The 18,002-nt window shown below is 47.3% G+C and overlaps 1 protein-coding gene across 11 annotated transcripts in view; it reads right to left on the bottom strand.

Moving 5' to 3' along the window:
• The window catches only part of MAP7D2 (MAP7 domain containing 2), a 101,699-nt gene extending 84,194 nt beyond the window's left edge, over nucleotides 1–17,505 (bottom strand). For 10 of the 11 annotated variants that reach the window (XM_081566000.1, XM_081566002.1, XM_081566003.1 and 7 more), the window contains exon 1: nucleotides 17,330–17,505. In XM_081566000.1, coding sequence (XP_081422126.1) covers nucleotides 17,330–17,456 — 127 coding nt within the window. In that variant the 5' untranslated portion in view covers nucleotides 17,457–17,505. Of the gene's footprint in view, nucleotides 1–64; nucleotides 173–17,329 lie in introns of those variants that run through there. The other variant, XM_081565999.1, reaches the window with a different exon arrangement.
• Between the last annotated feature and the right edge of the window lie 497 nt (nucleotides 17,506–18,002).

Here is an 18,002-nt window from a genome sequence, read left to right as displayed (position 1 = left end):
GTTTCCAACGCAGGTTTCAGTCTACACACATGACATTCCCTGGGATCAAGGACGCCCGGCTTACCTTGAAAGGTCTTCCTCTCACAGGCGAGAAGCTACAGCGTGCTGCTACACGAGCAGAGTCCAGGGAGAATAAACCCAAGCCTCTGTGAAAGGTCCAAGTTCAGACTCCCCACAAGGCGGCCTGTGGAACTGCACTGCCCTCTCTCATTTACATACACGCTGAAGTCATTTCCAATCAACGCCCTCAGGAGTTGAGGCCCATATCCCCTTTTAGGGCACTGCTCACTTATAGATTAACTACTTTGGGAGAGAACAGTGTGCAGAAGTTAGAAACAAGGCTCTCTGCTCTGGTCCTATTTTTATTTGGGAGAAAATCTACCCTGAGCCAGAGATGGGATTGTAAGCATAGGTGCTCATCTATACCTTTAGCTTTTCTCAGTTCTCTGATGAAAACTGCCCTTAGTAACTTCTTCCTCTCCAAGGAGCACTTACTGTACTGGCTACTCTAAGATTTGTCTCATGAAAAAATGTACAGTTTGGCCAAGACAGAGGCATGTAAACACATATTTACAATGAAATAATGATCAGCTCAGTAAATCTGTATCAGAGCAAAGGAGGACACACTGCCTGGGGGAGGCAGCTGTGTATGTGCCCCAACATCCGCTCCAAATGACTGCAATGAAAAAGACCAACAAGAGCAGGTACTGACAAAGATGTACAAGAACTGGAACTCTCATGCCCTCCTGGTGGGAATACAAAATGGTAGGCAGAATAACAGCCCCCTAGAGAAGTCCACGTTCTAAGCCCTGGATCCATGAAAATGTTACCTTCTGTGACAAAAAGGCCTCTGCAGATGTGATTAAGGTAAGGACCTTGAGATGGGGAGATTATGCAGGATTTTCCAGCTGGGCCCCATGTAATCACAAGGGAGGTAGGAAAGCTAGAGTGAGAGACAGGACAGACACATCACAATGGTAGCAGAAATCGGAGAGAAAAGGAGATTGGAAGATTCTATGCTACTAGCCCTGGCGATGGAGAAAGGGGCACGACCCGAGGGGTGCAGGCAGCCTCCAGCAGCTGGAGAAGGCAAGGAAATGGATTCTCCCCCTAGAGCCTCCAGAAAGACTTTGCTGACACCTTGACTTTAGTACTTCTGATGTCCAGAATTATAAGATAATAAATTCATATTGCTATAAGCCACTAAATTTGCAGTAACTGGTTATAACAGCAATAGGGAACTACTTCCAACTGTTTGGAAAACAGTTTGGCACTATCAGCAAAAGCTGGACATATGCTTACCTTCTGACCCAGTAATTCAACTCCTAGGTATGCACACAACAGAAATGCATGTGTATGGGCACCAAGAGATATGTGCAAGCATGCTCATAGCAGTTTTATTCAGAATAGAAAACTGGAAATAACTGTCTATCAGCAAGAGAATGGATAAAAAAACTGTAGTATGTATAGTCAGATGATGTAATACTATCCAGAAATAAAAAGAAATGAACCACTGATATCTGCAACATCATGGGTGAATCTTATAGACATAATTTTGAAAGGAAAAAAACAGACACACAAAAAAACTATATACTTGATTAAGAAGTTCTGGAGATGGATGGTGGTGATGGTTGCACAACAATGTGAATGTACTTGCTGCTACTTAACTGTACATTAAAAATGGCTAAAATGATAAATTTTATGTGATGTATGCTGCAATATTAATGTACATACTATAAGAATCTATTTCTATAAACCCCCAAAACAAGTAAAACTAACCTATAGTGAAAAGAGGTGAGAACAATGGCCACCTTTAGGGAGTTCTGTCTAGAAGGAGGCACAGGGGAGCCATCTGGGTACTTGAAATATTTAGTTTCTTGATCTGGGTGTTGGTTACATGGATGTACATGTAAACATTCATCAGACTGTGTGCTTAAGATCCGTGCACTTTAGTTTCCAAATGCCAACCCCAAGTTTATTTCCATGTGATCTTATTTACCTGAATTAGTGTTATCAACACTATAATGGAAACGGAAGAGAAAAGAAAAACCCACCCAAAGTATGTGTGGTCAGGAAAGGCTTCAGGGAAGAGGTGAGATGTGAGCCAAGCATGAGCATGGGAAGCAAGGCACACGTGGGTGCAGAGAGTTCTGGAGACAACTAGCTGAGGGTGATCACTCACCAGAGATGGATGCTGGAGGGGTAAGCAGGAGCCCTGTTCCAACACAACCAACCTGGCAAGCCACCAACCAACCTGGGAAACCCCAGCAGAAGTTTAGACTGTGCTTATGCTAGGCTGATGTCAGAGAAGGTCAAACAAGAGTGCAACATGATGGATCCACGACAGGGAGGGTGATGTGGACAGAGACCCCTAAGGTTCCTGTGACAATGGCTGTGCCCTAAATGACAGGATCTGGCCTAGGCACTGGCAGTGGGGATGGGGTCACGAGAGATGGACACAGAACCCCCTGCCTTGGTTGTAATGGGAGAAGGAGAAGGGAAGTCTGGCAAGTCTGCTGGTTAATAAGCCCACATGGCTGGTGATCCCGCTAATCAGAGTGGGCAAGACCAGACTACCTTTTCCCCAGCCTTCTGGGCTGGCAGTGGAGGACCACAGCATGTCAGAGTTGGAAAGCATTAGCCAGATGACCTAGAGTACCAGTGCACTCACAAGTAACCAAGTTCTTCTCCCAGGCCAGCACATGAGGCCACAGTTATGAGGAGCAGGCTGGACGAGAGAACTGAGGCTCACCTACTTCAGTGAGCACGTCCTACAGAAGAGAGAACTGATTCCTTCAGTTGCACTGCTCATGGCTCCCCAACACCCTCGCCACCCGCACCTTCCACCATGGGCTTCTCCTGTGATCTCAGTCCCTGCCAATATCCCCCGGAAAAGTTCTCCTCACAGCCCATCCATATTCTGCAAAGCTCAATATTTCATCTCATGATCTGATGATGCCTTGTAAGTCAATCTGGCTTCTCCTCCAACCAAGCTGTGTAACCAAAACTGAAGCAGGGGCAGAGAGGGCATCACAGGGCCCCCAGGAGCCAGAAATAAGTCTCGTCTGGTAGATCTATCATGGCACTGCAGACAAGATGTGAACCCCAAGAGCTAAATGCCAGTTCTGGTCTTGGTGGCCCATGCACATCTGAGAGGACCCAATAACAAGTACTAAATACCACAGCTTATAGAGAATAAACCAGTAATAGATGGGACAAATTAGGAGTTTGGCATTAACATACACATACTACTATATATAAAATAGATAATCAGCAAGGACCTACTATATAGTACACGGAACTCTATTCAATATTCTGCAATAATGTATATGGGAGAAGAATCTGAAAAAGGATGGATATATGTATAGGTATAACTGAATCACTTTGCTGTACACCTGAAATTAAATTAACCATACTCCAAAATTAAATAAAAATTAAATCAAGAAAAAAGAATAGATGGGTTTGAAGGAATTTGTTTGAGCCCAAAACACACTCCTCATTTCTGATCTAACCTGGCAAGGCCAGTAAACATCTAGTTAACTGCAGAGTCCAATTCAGGAGCTGTTACCACATATGACTATAAAAATTATTTTAAATCAGATACAAACAAAAAGTCAGTTCCTCACTGCTCAATAGCCACATGTGGCAAGTGGCTACCATTTGGAACACACAGAGAACAGAAAGTTCTACTGGACAGCACTGTGTATAATATCTCCTGCTTGAATTGGCCTGATCATAAGAGATACTCACTCTGGAATCTTGACGTACCACTACAGGGCATCTTTATACACCTTTAAAAATGGGGCAAGAATCCTTTTCATTTTTAACTAATAAAGGTAAAATTATGTATCACACAGGACATTCAACACTCTTTAGTAGAAAGGCACTGGGTCTTCTTGGGTCAAAGACAAGTAAGAGAAATGGAAGCTGGGGGAAAAAAAAGAAATGGAAGCTGATTAGAGTAGAGTGAAACAGTTCATTTCACTCCCTTTACTGTTTTGCTGTAAAAAGAGTTACTCTTGCCCCAGAAGATTAAGGATACACAGAAATTGTGCTTAGTCGCTCAGTCGTGTCCGTCCGACTCTCTGTGACTGCACGGACTGTAGCCCGCCAGGCTCCTCTGTCCATGGGATTCTCCAGGCAAGAAAACTGGAGTGGGTTGCCATGCCCTCCTCCATATGCAGAAATTAATGGACCATTAATAAGAAGCAATTATTCTTTAGAAATCATTCATGACTGCCGAAAACAAAATCAAGTGAAGTGGAAATTTAGGTGGGTGAGGAGGGGGGAAAAAAAGAGCAGGAACATGTTACGCAGTAAGAAAACTGCAATTAGAATCAGTAATATTTTAAAGAGGGCTTCTTGTCTGAGGATATAACTAAATCTACTTCAGTAACATTGGTTACCTAACTAATGAAAACGAACAAAATTTTGTTCATAACAGATATCTACACGAGCAAAAATTACCCAGGTGCAAAGAAAGCTTCCACTGAAGGCTGTCATAATATTTCACCACAAATTGTCACCCCTGACTGGTGCTCAAGAGAACTGAACACACACAGTTAACAAGGTAGAGAAGTGCAAACTCTCCTAAGAGGAGACACTGCCCCCCCGCACAAGGACATTTGCCTCTCTAGTCAGTGGAATGCTGAAAGCGCAGGCCTAGGTGCTAAGGGAAGAGAACACAGGGCAATCTTGTGTGTGTGTGTGTGTGTGTGGTGGGAGGTGTTTTTAAAAATAAGTGCAGCAAGAGAATTCTGTTTTGCCCAGTTTATGATTCAGATGGTTATTTCCAGTTATGGGTACATATTAAAGTACTGTTTTGATTTGAAAGATTGTAACGATAACCCTATATGCGAGACAGAATAAGAGACACAGATGCATAGAACAGTCTTATGGACTCTGAGGGAGAAGGCGAGGGTGGGACGTTCTGGGAGAATAGCACTGAAACATGTATATTATCATATGTGAAACAGAACACCATTCCATGTTCGATGCATGAGACAAGGGCTCAGGGCCGGGGCAATGGGATGACCCAGAGGGATGGGATGGGGAGGGAGGTGGGTGGGGGGTTCAGGAAGGGGAACACATGTAAACCCATGGCTGATTCATGTCAATGTATGGCGAAAACTATTACAATATTGTAAAGTAATTAGCCCCCAACTAAAATAAATAAATTTATAAAAAAAAAAAAAAAACCAGATAAAGCAAAAAATAAAAAAAAAATAATAAAGTACTGTTTTGAAACAAAGACACATACTACTACTTAATAAAGGACTTTTGGTGTCTGGTGAAAAATTCAAGCTGCAGGGGCATTTCCTGCTCTGTATTTATTAATTTCAGGTATTCCTTTATGCCCTCCTCTCTCCTTCCTTCTGCTTATACAAAATAGAGCAAAAATGAATATGAAAAGTGGAAGAGAAAGAGAAAAACAAGGGCAGGGATAAGAAGAAAGTGCATTTCATAGATCTACCATAGAAGCTGGGGCTGCACACTGGCTGACCTGTTAAACCAACAGTTAACTTGGTACCAAAGGCAAAGACACATCAATTGCTCAGGATGGGGACAACTTGGTCTGGGCAGGGACTTGTCCCGCAGGCCCCGAAAGCGAGTGTGAGTTACCTGGCCCTGCCCAGTAAGTTCCCCTAGAGCTAGTGCCAGCTTCACCACATCATCAAACCTAGGATACAGGAGGTGGCCCGGCCCCTGAATTCCCTGAAACTGTTCAATCACGTGGTCTCCACAGTTAGAGGGTGTGTCGTGTCAGTCAACCAGAACTTGGTGATCATAATCAGAGAGTGGCTGCTGTGAACAGGAGCTAGGAAGGCACAACGTTAGCCTTGGGGGGAATGGCCAGACCTGGCCTCACAGAGCCCACCCTGAAGAGGGGGTACCCCACTGGATCTGACACTGAATGCAGAGTGTGCGCGCTGGCTAATACCGCTCTCCTCCCACCATTCCATCAATATTATACCATGCTTTTCCATGATAACAGCCCAACATTTACCAGTAAGCCAAGCCTACTTTCCACACGTTGTGAATATTCCAAGACAATAATCTGTGTCAGGACCTTGGCACCTGCCCACATTGGGGAAAGCAAAAGCAGCCTCTCCCCTTGAGAGCCTGAGAGTCCAGGCAGGTTTTGCCTTATTGCTGGGGAGGCCATTTTATCAAAGCATCATTTCCACACAAGAGAGCTACGATAGGCTGAGTACTGCAGCATACATCCTGTTCTTCATGCGACACTCAATGCCATGGTGCCCTATGTGACCAACGGAACTTTCTGCCACGAGGGAAATGTCTTAGATCACCACATCCAATATGTGAGCCACTAGCCACAGTGACTGCTGAGCGTCTGAACTGTTGACTAGTCCATGTAGAGATGAGCTGGAATTGTCAAGTCTTCCACTGGTTTTGGAACACTTGGTGCAAAGGACAGAATGTGAGATATTTCATTAATAATTCTTTATATTAATTACATGTTCAAATGACAATATTTTGGATATACTGAGTTAAATAGTTAAAGCTAGCATTCTATTTGTATTAGCTAGCACCAACCTATACTCAGTAGTTTTCTTTAAATTGTTCTTTAAATTGAACATTTTTTCATATTTTACTTCATGGTGAAAATATTCATGAAATTAGTTTGATGTATTAGTTGTATTTTTACAACACAAGTAAAAAATCCACAGGACTATTAATCTAAAACTGAGAAGATAAGTTTGTCCACATGTAATCTAAATCATCTTGTGTATCACACCCTTTAGGAAATGCTGGTCCAGGGCAAAACTACTCAGAGTGTGGCCTGTGGACAGATGCCAGACTCCTTATGGTTCATTACTGTACACAGTAATGATATAAATTGAGAGCACATATTTAGAAACATTTGTAGTTATTTGACAAAGCAATCTGATACCCATTGATATCCTGGAATCTGGCAAACAAGAGGTTCTGTTAAATAAAACTTCTCTCCCTCTAAGCATTTTTGTTGATACAATTTTTGCTGTAGTTCTAAGAAATGAAGGTCATCATCAACTTTATACAGAAAAGTAACTGTGTACTATAAAAAAGGCACACAAAATCTTCATAAAATGTGTATCAACAGAACTAAGCTAGATCTTGAGTAGGGTACAGAAAATGTGGGAGGCACGGCCCATGCACAAAAGGAGTTTGTTATAATCTATTTGGAATAGAACAGAGGCATGGAGATTAAAAATACTTAACTCTAGAGTCAAACACACTTGGGTTTGAGCCCTGGCTTGCCACTTCATGTGTGACCTTGACCAACTTACTTAAACCTCTCTTTTTTTTGCTGAGCCTCGTGGCTTGCAGGATCTTAGTTCCATAACTAGGGATCAAACCCAGGCCCTGGCAGTGAATGCACCAAGTCAAGGAATTCCCTTACTTAACATCTCAATTTCAAGGTACTTACCTGTTACAGCAGAAAACCTTTAGAAAGGGAAATTCCTCCTTTTCCAGTAGGTGCTTACCACACATCACCTCAAGAGGTGGAGTATATTTCCCCTCCCCTTGAATCTGGGCTGGCTCTGTGACTTGCTTTGACCACCAAATGCAGCAGAAAGGACATTCTAGGACCTTCAAGTCTGGGCCATAAGAAAACTGGCAACTTGTGGTTCCCCGCTCTTGAAGCACAGCTGCCAAACCAGGCAATACCATCATACCACCTGCCCTGTGAGTGCTTACTATGCTGAGCACATTATGAGTTCTATCTTGTTAAATCCTCCCAACGAAGCCCATCAGAATACTGACTAGCATCCACCAGTTGTCTACCCCACCTCTCGTCTACCTGATTCAGCCTTAAAAATCCTTCTGTTGTGTAAGTCAATCAGTATAGCTAATACAGAAGGCAAAATGTCACTGTGCAGAACAGTATGGAGAGTCCTTTAAAAAACTAGGAATGGATTCTTTACCAGCTGAGCTACCAGGGAAGCCCAAAACTACCATATGACCCAACAATCCTATTACTGGGCATATACCCTGAGGAAACCATAACTGAAAAAGACACATGTACCCCAATGTTCATTGTGGCACTATTTACAGTAGCCAGGACATGGAAGCAACCTAGATGTCTGTCAACAGATGAATGGATAAAGAAGCTGTGGTACTTATGCACAATGGAATATTACTCAGCCATAAAAAAGAATGCATTTGAATCAGTTCTAATGAGGTGGATGAACCTACAGCCTGTTACACAGAGGGACATCATAAAAAGAAAAACAAATATTGTATATTAATGCATATATATGGAATCAGAAAGATGGTACTGATGAACCTATATGGGCAGCAATGGAGATGCAGACATAGTGAACAGACTTGTAGCACAGTGAGGGAAGGAGCTGAAATTTCAAATTCACATTTTAAATAGATATACTAGGGGCTAGGCCGGGCCGGGAGCCGGGAGCCGGGGGCCGGGGGCCGGGGGCCGGGGGCGGCGACCGACAGTGGGGCTAGGGCGGGCCGGGGGCCGGGGGCGGCGGCCGACAGGGGCTAGGCCGGGCCAGGGGCCGGGGGCTGGCGGCGGCGGCCGACAGGGGCTAGGCCGGGCCGGGGGCCAGGGGCCGGGGGCGGCGACCGGCAGGGCCTAGGCCGGGCCGGGGGGCCGGGGGCGGCGGCCGACAGGGGCTAGGCCGGGCCGGGAGCCGGGGGCGGCGGCCGACGGGGGCTAGGCCGGGCCGGGGGCCGGGGGCGGCGACCGACAGTGGGGCTAGGGCGGGCCGGGAGCCGGGGGCGGCGGCCGACGGGGGCTAGGCCAGGCCGGGCCGGGGGCCGGGGGCCGGGGGCCGGGGGCGGCGACCGACAGTGGGGCTAGGGCGGGCCGGGAGCCGGGGGCGGCGGCCGACGGGGGCTAGGCCGGGCCGGGGGCCGGGGGCCGGGGGCCGGGGGCCGGGGGCGGCGACCGACAGTGGGGCTAGGGCGGGCCGGGAGCCGGGGGCGGCGGCCGACGGGGGCTAGGCCGGGCCGGGGGCCGGGGGCCGGGGGAGGCGGCCGACGGGGGCTAGGCCAGGCCGGGCCGGGGGCCGGGGGCCGGGGGCCGGGAGCCGGGGGCGGCGGCCGACGGGGGCTAGGCCGGGCCGGGGGCCGGGGGCCGGGGGCCGGGGGCGGCGACCGGCGGGGCCTAGGCCGGGCCGGGGGCCGGGGGCGGCGGCCGACAGGGGCTAGGCTGGGCCGGGGGCCGGGGGCGGCGGTCGACAGGGAAAACTAGCTAATCTGATCACACGGACCACAGCCTTGTCTATCTCAATGAAACTAAGCCATGCCGTGTGGGGCCACCCAAGACGGATGGGTCATGGTGGAGAGGTCTGACAGATTGTGGTCCACTGGAGAAGGGCATGGCAAACCACTTCAGTATTCTTGCCTTGAGAACCCCATGAACAGTATGAAAAGGCAAAAATATAGGACACTGAAAGATGAACTCCCCAGGTCAGTAGGTGCCCAATATGCTAATGGAGATCAGTGGAGAAATAACTCCAGAAAAAATGATGGGATGGAGCCAAAGCAAAAACGATACCCAACTGTGGATGTGACTGGTGACAGACGCAAAGTCCGATGCTTTAAAGAGCAATATTGCATAGGAACCTGGAATGTTAGGTCCATGAATCAAGGCAAATTGGAAGTGGTCAAACAGGAGATGGCAAGAGTGAACGTCGACATTCTAGGAATCAGCAAACTAAGATGGACTGGAATGGGTGAATTTAACTCAGATGACCATTATATCTACTACTGTGGGCAAGAATCCCTTAGAAGAAATGGAGTAGCCATCATGGTCAACAAAAGAGTCCGAAATGCAGTACTTGGATGCAATCTCAAAAACGACAGAATGATCTCTGTTCGTTTCCAAGGCAAACCATTCAATATCACGGTAATCCAAGTCTATGCCCCAACCAGTAATGCCGAAGAAACTCAAGTTGAACGATTCTATGAAGACCTACAAGACCTTTTAGAACTAACACCCAAAAAAGATGTCCTTTTCATTATAGGGGACTGGAATGCAAAAGTAGGAAGTCAAGAAACACCTGGCGTAACAGGCAAGTTTGGCCTTGGAGTACAGAATGAAGCAGGGCAAAGGCTAATAGAGTTTTGCCACAAGAACGCACTGGTAATAGCAAACACCCTATTCCAACAACACAAGAGAAGACTCTACACGTGGACATCACCAGATGGTCAACACCGAAATCAGATTGATTATATTCTTTGCAGCCAAAGATGGAGAAGCTCTATACAGTCAGCAAAAACAAGACCGGGAGCAGACTGTGGCTCAGATCATGAACTGCTTATTGCCAAATTCAGACTTAAATTGAAGAAAGTAGGGAAAACCACTAGACCATTCAGGTATGACCTAGATCAAATCCCTTATGAGTATACCGTGGAAGTGACAAATAGATTTAAGGGTCTAGAGCTGATAGACAGAATGCCAGATGAACTATGGACAGAGGTTCGTGACATTGTACAGGAGACAGGGATCAAGAAAATCCCCATGGAAAAGAAATGCAAAATAGCAAAATGGCTGTCTGAGGAGGCCTTACAGATAGCTTGGAAGAGAAGAGAAGCGAAAAGCAAAGGAGAAAAGGAAAGATATTCCCATCTGAACGCAGAGTTCCAGAGAATAGCAAGGAGAGATAAGAAAGCCTTCCTCAATGATCAGTGCAAAGAAATAGAGGAAAACAACAGATTGGGAAAGACTAGAGATCTCTTCAAGAAAATTAGAGATACCAAAGGAACATTTCATGCAAAGATGGGCTCGATAAAGGACAGAAATGGTATGGACCTAACAGAAGCAGAAGATATTAAAAAGAGGTGGCAAGAATACACAGAAGAACTGTACAAAAAAGATCTTCATGACCCAGATAATCACGATGATGTGATCACTCACCTAGAGCCAGACATCCTGGAATGTGAAGTCAAGTGGGCCTTAGAAAGCATCACTACGAACAAAGCTAGTGGAGGTGATGGAATTCCAGTTGAGCTATTTCAAATCCTCAAAAGTGATGCTGTGAAAGTGCTACACTCGATATGCCAGCAAATTTGGAAAACTCAGCAGTGGCCACAGGACTGGAAGAGGTCAGTCTTCGTTCCAATCCCAAAGAAAGGCAATGCCAAAGAATGCTCAAACTACTGCACAATTGCACTCATCTCACATGCTAGTAAAGTAATGCTCAAAATTCTCCAAGCCAGGCTTCAGCAATACGTGAACCGTGAACTTCCAGATGTTCAAGCTGGTTTTAGAAAAGGCAGAGGAACCAGAGATCAAATTGCCAATATCCGCTGGATCATCGAAAAAGCAAGAGAGTTCCAGAAAAACATCTATTTCTGCTTTATTGACTATGCCAAAGCCTTTGACTGTGTGGATCACAATAAACTGTGGACAATTCTGAAAGAGATGGGAATACCAGACCATCTGACCTGTCTCTTGAGAAACCTGTATGCAGGTCAGGAAGCAACAGTTAGAACTGGACACGGAACAACAGACTGGTTCCAATTAGGAAAAGGAGTACGTCAAGGCTGTATATTGTCACCCTGCTTATTTAACTTATATACAGAGTACATCATGAGAAACGCTGGGCTGGAAGAAACACAAGCTGGAATCAAGATTGCTGGGAGAAATATCAATAACCTCAGATATGCAGATGCCACCACCCTTATGGCAGAAAGCGAAGAAGAACTAAAGAGCCTCTTGGTGAAAGTGAAAGAGGAGAGTGAAAAAGCTGGCTTAAAACTCCACATTCAAAAAACTAAGATCATGGCATCTGGTCCCATCACTTCATGGGAAATAGATGGGGAAACAGTGGAAACAGTGTCAGACTTTATTTTTTTGGGCTCCAAAATTACTGCTGATGGTGATTGCAGCCATGAAATTAAAAGACGCTTACTCCTTGGAAGGAAGGTTATGGCCAACCTAGATAGCATGTTTAAAAGCAGAGACATTACTTTGCCAACAAAAGTACGTGTAGTCAAGGCTATGGTTTTTCCAGTGGTCATGTATGGATGTGAGAGTTGGACGGTGAAGAAAGCTGAGTGCCAAAGAATTGATGCTTTTGAACTGTGGTGTTGGAGAAGACTCTTGAGAGTCCCTTGGACTGCAAGGAGATCCAATCAATCCATCGGAAAAGAGATCAATCCTGGGTGTTCATTGGAAGGTCTGATGTTGAAGCTGAAACTCCAATACTTTGGGCACCTCATGTGAAGGGTTGACTCATTGGAAAAGACCCTAATGCTGGGTAGGATTGGGAGCGGGAGGAGAAGGGGACGACAGAGGATGAGATGGTTGGATGGCATCACCGACTCGATGGACATGGGTTTGGGTAGACTCCGGGAGTTGGTGATGGACAGAGAGGCCTGGCGTGCTGCAGTTCATGGGGTCGCAAAGAGTCGGACACAACTGAGCGACTGAACTGAACTGAGGGAAGGTGAGGGTGGGATGAATTGAGAGAGCAGCATGGAAACATATATATTAACATACATAAAATAGATAGCCGATGGGAATTTGCTGTATGATGTAGGGAGCTCAACCTGATGCTCTGTGACAACCTAGAGGGGTGGGAGGGAGGTTCCAGAGGGAGGAAACATATGTATACCTATGGCTGATTCATTTTGATACATGGGAGAAATGAACACAATGTTGTAAAGGAATTATCCTTCAACTAAAAATAAATACATTTTCAAAAAGAAGATACAGTGTTCTTTCAAAAAATAAACCATTTCAGAAGATGGGGCATCTGAATGAGAGGAAAACATCCTTTAATTCTGGAGAGGAAAGAGGGTTAGAGACAGAAATGACAGACTTTGACCAGTTGTGCCACCAGGCTCAGGACATCAAAAAAACAAACAAACAGTTTTATAGTCAGACAGGCTTTCAGGAGTTTGCCCTGAAGGTCCTGCCAAGTCCAAGCCCATCAGTGCCATCACTCAACAAAGCCAGAAGCCCCAGACCAAATGCAACTTTGTCTCCTGACCTAGGGGAGTGGGAATGTCTTTCTCAAGGCCAAAGGGACTCATGATGTTAGAATACGTGCACAAACTCAACTCATTCCTCTTCAGTTCAGTTCAGTTCAGTCGCTCAGTCATTCCTCTTAGGTTCAAACAGTTTTAGTATTAGAGTGGTCAAGAATGGTTGTAGGGAATTCCCTGTGGGTTCAGTGGTTAGGGCTCTGTGATTTCATTACCAAGGGGTTCAATCCCTGGCTGGGGAACTAAGATCCCACAAGCTGTGTGGCTGGACAATTAAAAAAAAAAAAGTTTTAAATACAACTTTGAGAGAGGATAAAGAACTCTGAGTTTCTTGGGGCTGGACTCTCAACCTTTCCAACTTGGTCTCACCCTACTGTGGCCCCCAGGGGAGTCTCTCCTGAACTTCCAGTTTGCACCCTTCCATTCTCCTAATCTGGGTGGGAGGTGGGCAGAGAACTTCATCTCAGTTCAGTTCAGTCGCTCAGTCATGTCCAACTCTTTGCAACCCCATGAACTGCAGCACACCAGGCTTCCCTGTCCATCACCAACTCCCGGAACTTACTCAAACTCTTCCAATGAGTTGGTGATGCCATCCAACCATCTCATCCTCTGTTATCCCCTTCTCCTCCTGCCTTCAATCTTTCCCAGCATCAGGGTCTTTTCTAGTGAGTCAGTTCTTCGCATGAGGTGGCCAAAGTATTGGAGTTTCATCTTCAGCATCAGTCCTTCCAGTGAATATTCAGGACTAATTTCCTTTAGTATGGACTGGTTGGATCTCCTCGCTGTCCAAGGGACTCTCACCTCAAAGTGATTCCCTCCTGACCAGGGAACCATGGGCAAATGAATTCAACTTAGGAAACAGTATCTACCTGCAGAAAGCACTGGAAAGCTCAATATGTTCTGTAATTCTACTATTTCAATCTCCTCCACTGACACACTCCTTTAATCCAACTTGTGAGTATTTAGTCAACCCAGTGGAGCTGCTCCCAGCATAATGCAATTGTCAAACATCAGTTACAGACCTACTGTGTGCAAAAACTTTGAGGATGAGTAGGATGATCATCCCGGAGAAGGCAATGGCACCCCACTCCAGTACTCTTGCCTGGAAAATTTCATGGATGGAGGAGCCTGGTAGGCTGCAGTCCATGGGGTTGCTAAGAGTCAGACACGACTGAGCGACTTCACTTTCACACATTGGAGAAGGAAATGGCAACCTACTCTAGTGTTCTTGCCTGGAGAATCCCAGGGATGGAGGAGCCTGGTGGGCTGCCGTCTATGGGGTCACACGGAGTCGGACACGACTGAAGCGACTTAGCAGCAGCAGGATGATCATCCAGCCACTCTCTGTACCAGGTGGCACTGTAGGAGGCACCTGTAACCTGGACCCAGGCTTTACTCTCAAGCTGATCATCTAATAGAAGGGACACTGAATGACCAGCTCAAGCATTTACTGTGTCAAGCACTGCTTTACAGATACTAATTCCTTCATCTTCAAAGCAGTGCTTCTATTCCTTCCCCCCACCATGGTGTTCTTACACCCATTTTAAAGGTGAGAAAACTGAAGCTCAACAATGTCTCTGCAGGTGAGAAAGCAGGAAGAGGAGATATGGCATTCACACCCAGGCAGTCAGGGCTCTGTTCACAGTGGGCACCCAATGAACATCTGCCGAGAGGAGCTGGAAGGTTAATGTCATCACACGGTCGGAATAAGAAGAGTGCTTTCCTGCAGGTGCTACAGGCACAAAAAAGACGAAGTTCCTTAATTCAGACTGAGAGGGGCCTACAGGAAGTGAATGCCAATGGGAAAAGTGGAGAAGGGGGCATTTCAGACTGAGGGGAGCAGAGGACCTGTATGACACCAAGGCAGTCTGACAGACTCCGGTGACAGTCCAGTGCCTCTTTCCTGCTTTCTAAAGGTACTTAAGCAGACTCAAGCAACATGTGCTTGCACCTCATCCCTTATACCATGCACATAACAAAAGCACTAAAGAGAACAGTATTCTGGTCATTTCCACCCTGGGGTGTAGGTAAAGGGAAAGAAAGCAAGCATCACTGGGGGATAATAGGGAAAAATGCACAGGATTTCAATACTGGAAGAACCTGTTGCTAGAGGAAACAACCAGAAAGGTATTCCCATGAGACCTTCTACAACAGCTCCCAGGAAAACCACTTGCTGGCCCATATCCCCCCACTATGAAATTGTCTGAGAGCCTAAACATCTCCAGAATTTGTCTTTTCTGGCCCTCACAGCACTCAGCACAAACTTAGGAACAATGGTTGACCCTCAAGAAATGCAGGTTGAATCTCATCAGCAACAGGTCCCAAATGATAAAGCCTTGGATGGCCAAGAATAATCACTATCAGGATGGATAATCATAAAACCTCAATAATCAAAACTTCTCTGAGGATGACATTATTTTTCAAAGTACCTAGCCTCACAAAACCTGCTTTAAAAGAGCAAACCCTTGTACTACCTGACACCTAAATTGAATACTCCAATTTTTCCACACCAACCCTAATGTACATGAAAGTTTATTAAATATTTTACCTTTTTAAAAATCTTTTGTTTTGGGCCGCACTGGGTGGCTTGCAGGATCTTAGTTCCCTGACCAGGGATCAAACTCCTCCCCTCTGCAATGGAAGGGAGGAGTCTTAACCTCTGGACCACCTGGGAAGTCCCTGAAATATTTTAAACCTTCACAGAACATGTCTTTCCGTATTTCCGATGTCAAATGAAGGAAAATAGTTTCAAGCTATTTTTTACAATAAAAGTTTTCAACTAGAACTTAATAAGAATGTACCCTTATTTGTTGTTGTTGTTTAGTCGCGAGGTCGTGTCCGACTCTTTGCGACCCCATGGACTGTAGCCCGCCAGGATCCTCTGTCCATGGGATTTCTCTTACTAAGTGCCTTCAAATAAAATAAAATACCACAGATGAATTTCAGGCCCAACCATATAGCTCCACCTTGACTCTACAACATCAAAACTACCTAATTATTTAAACTCTCGACCGAATTAAAATGTGAATTTTAACAACCTTCCTTTACCAACGTTTTATTCTACTAGGTTCCCCTCCCCCAACCTGGCTCTAACGGATGGGTAGGTTTTGGGTTCTTCCCTAGCAGATGCGACCGAGTTTCTCAAGCAAAAAAGACGAAAACAGAAGTACGCGTTTATAGTATGTATATCACAATCCTGTGATAATTGTTAAATTCTGCCTTTCAAAATATGCATGATGAAAAACGCAAACCGGGAAAGATTTAAGCCACCCCCTCCTTCTCTAAATGATACAAATGAAGGCCCAATAAAAAAATACCACTTCCCCCATGAAAATCTTGTTTTAAGTGATTTAAGAACATTTCCCTTCATTTCCTTCCCTTCCTTGGTACATCTTACATAAAACACGCAGATCTTCACGATGTGATAAATCTCCAAATCCTCTACTTAAGATTTGTGCGTTTTTGTGGGAAGCATGCTATACTGCAGTAAAAACACGTCTTAAAAATAGCTCCCATTAACTTAAAAAAAAAAAGGTGTTGTCAGGAAAAACATGATATCGGTTTCCACGTTGCTGACACCCCCGCACTACCTGCAACCACTTTACAGAGCGTTAAAAGACGCGAGACTAGCTTATCGAAAATTCCGTCAAATGTCCTCAAGATCTCTGTCCGCTTCGCTCGTTTGTGGGCAGCCAATACGGGGACCGTGCCTCCTTAGCTCCCAGCAGCTGCAGCCCCGAAGGCTGGGGGCTCATCCGCCACGCGGCCCCACCAGACCCCGGGGCAGTGCACCCCGCGGCCTCCGTGAGCACCAGCGAGCAGCAGGGGAACCCGGCTGGGGGCTCGCACCTGACAGCTCCGCCAGTGGGTGACGCGCGGGTTTGGCCCCCCGGGGGCGCCGCGAAGCACCGAGCTGGGCTGCCGCTAGCGCTCGATGCCCGAGACGCAGAGTGGGCGGGCGCGCAGGCCCCGGCGACCCCCGGCGCTGGCTCGGCCAACCCGGTGACCCCCATGCCGGCTCCTCCAGGAGACTGGGCCAGACACTCGGGGCCCCTAGGGCATCAAGCATGGCCTCTGCCTCCACCCCTCACACCAAGCACACCTGCCACCCACCCGGAGCCACTCCCCAATGACACCCACTCACTCAGGTCACCTGAGAGGGGCTGCCCCCCTGTCACTGGCGCTGTGAGGGGCGCGGCCCTGGGACCCCGCGCCTAGACGACTCCGGGCAGAGGAGAGGATGTTAGCCCCGCTCCACCTCCCACACCCGTGCGCTCCACAGCCTCTGCCCGGCGCGGCCCGCCCCGCCCCCCTCTGGGGCCTGAGGCGCCCACGCGCCCGCCGCAGCCCGGGAGCCCCCTACCTGAAGGCCGGTGGTTGGGCGGCGAGGTCCTCACCGCACCCGGTTCGGCCATCTTCCCAGGAAGCGGAGGGGCCCGCGTAGCCCCCTCCGTCCCGGCTGCTGAAGCGCAGCCAACGCCGTGCTCCATCGGGATGCCGGGGCTGCACAGGCGCACTGCCCCTGCCGCCGCGCTGTATGGAACCCGCGCGCGTCCCCCCCACGACGTGCACGTGCGATGTGCGCACCGGTTCTCAAGCTGCGCATGCGTACCGCGTCCACGCGCGAGGTGCACACGGGTCCTCACGCAGCAGGCACGTACCTCGTGCACTTAGCAATATGCACACCCACTCTCACGCATCACGCCTACACGGCGTGCACATGCAATGTGCGCACTAGTTCTCACAGAGCTCCCACACACTGCGTGCACGTTCGAGGTGTACACTGGTCTTCACAGCACGAAAGAACACACTGCATGGACACCGTTCCCGATACAGTGCTTACACACAGCAGGCAGCGCACACATCCCAGTGTAAACACACATCCTCACACAGTGCATATACTCAGTGTTATACACAGGGAATGCAGCTTCTCGCAGCATGCACTCACATCCTCACTCAGCTTGCAAACACAGTGCACACACACCTGCCCACCCAGCACGCACACGTTCTCACACACCGTGCATTCAAATCCTCAC

Source organism: Giraffa tippelskirchi, chromosome X (genome assembly GCF_054371585.1).
Source record: "Giraffa tippelskirchi isolate mGirTip1 chromosome X, T2T-mGirTip1v1.2.pri, whole genome shotgun sequence".
Lineage (NCBI taxonomy): Eukaryota > Metazoa > Chordata > Mammalia > Artiodactyla > Giraffidae > Giraffa > Giraffa tippelskirchi.
Note: the sequence above shows the minus strand (reverse complement) of the source record. Positions and strands in the feature narration are given on the sequence as shown.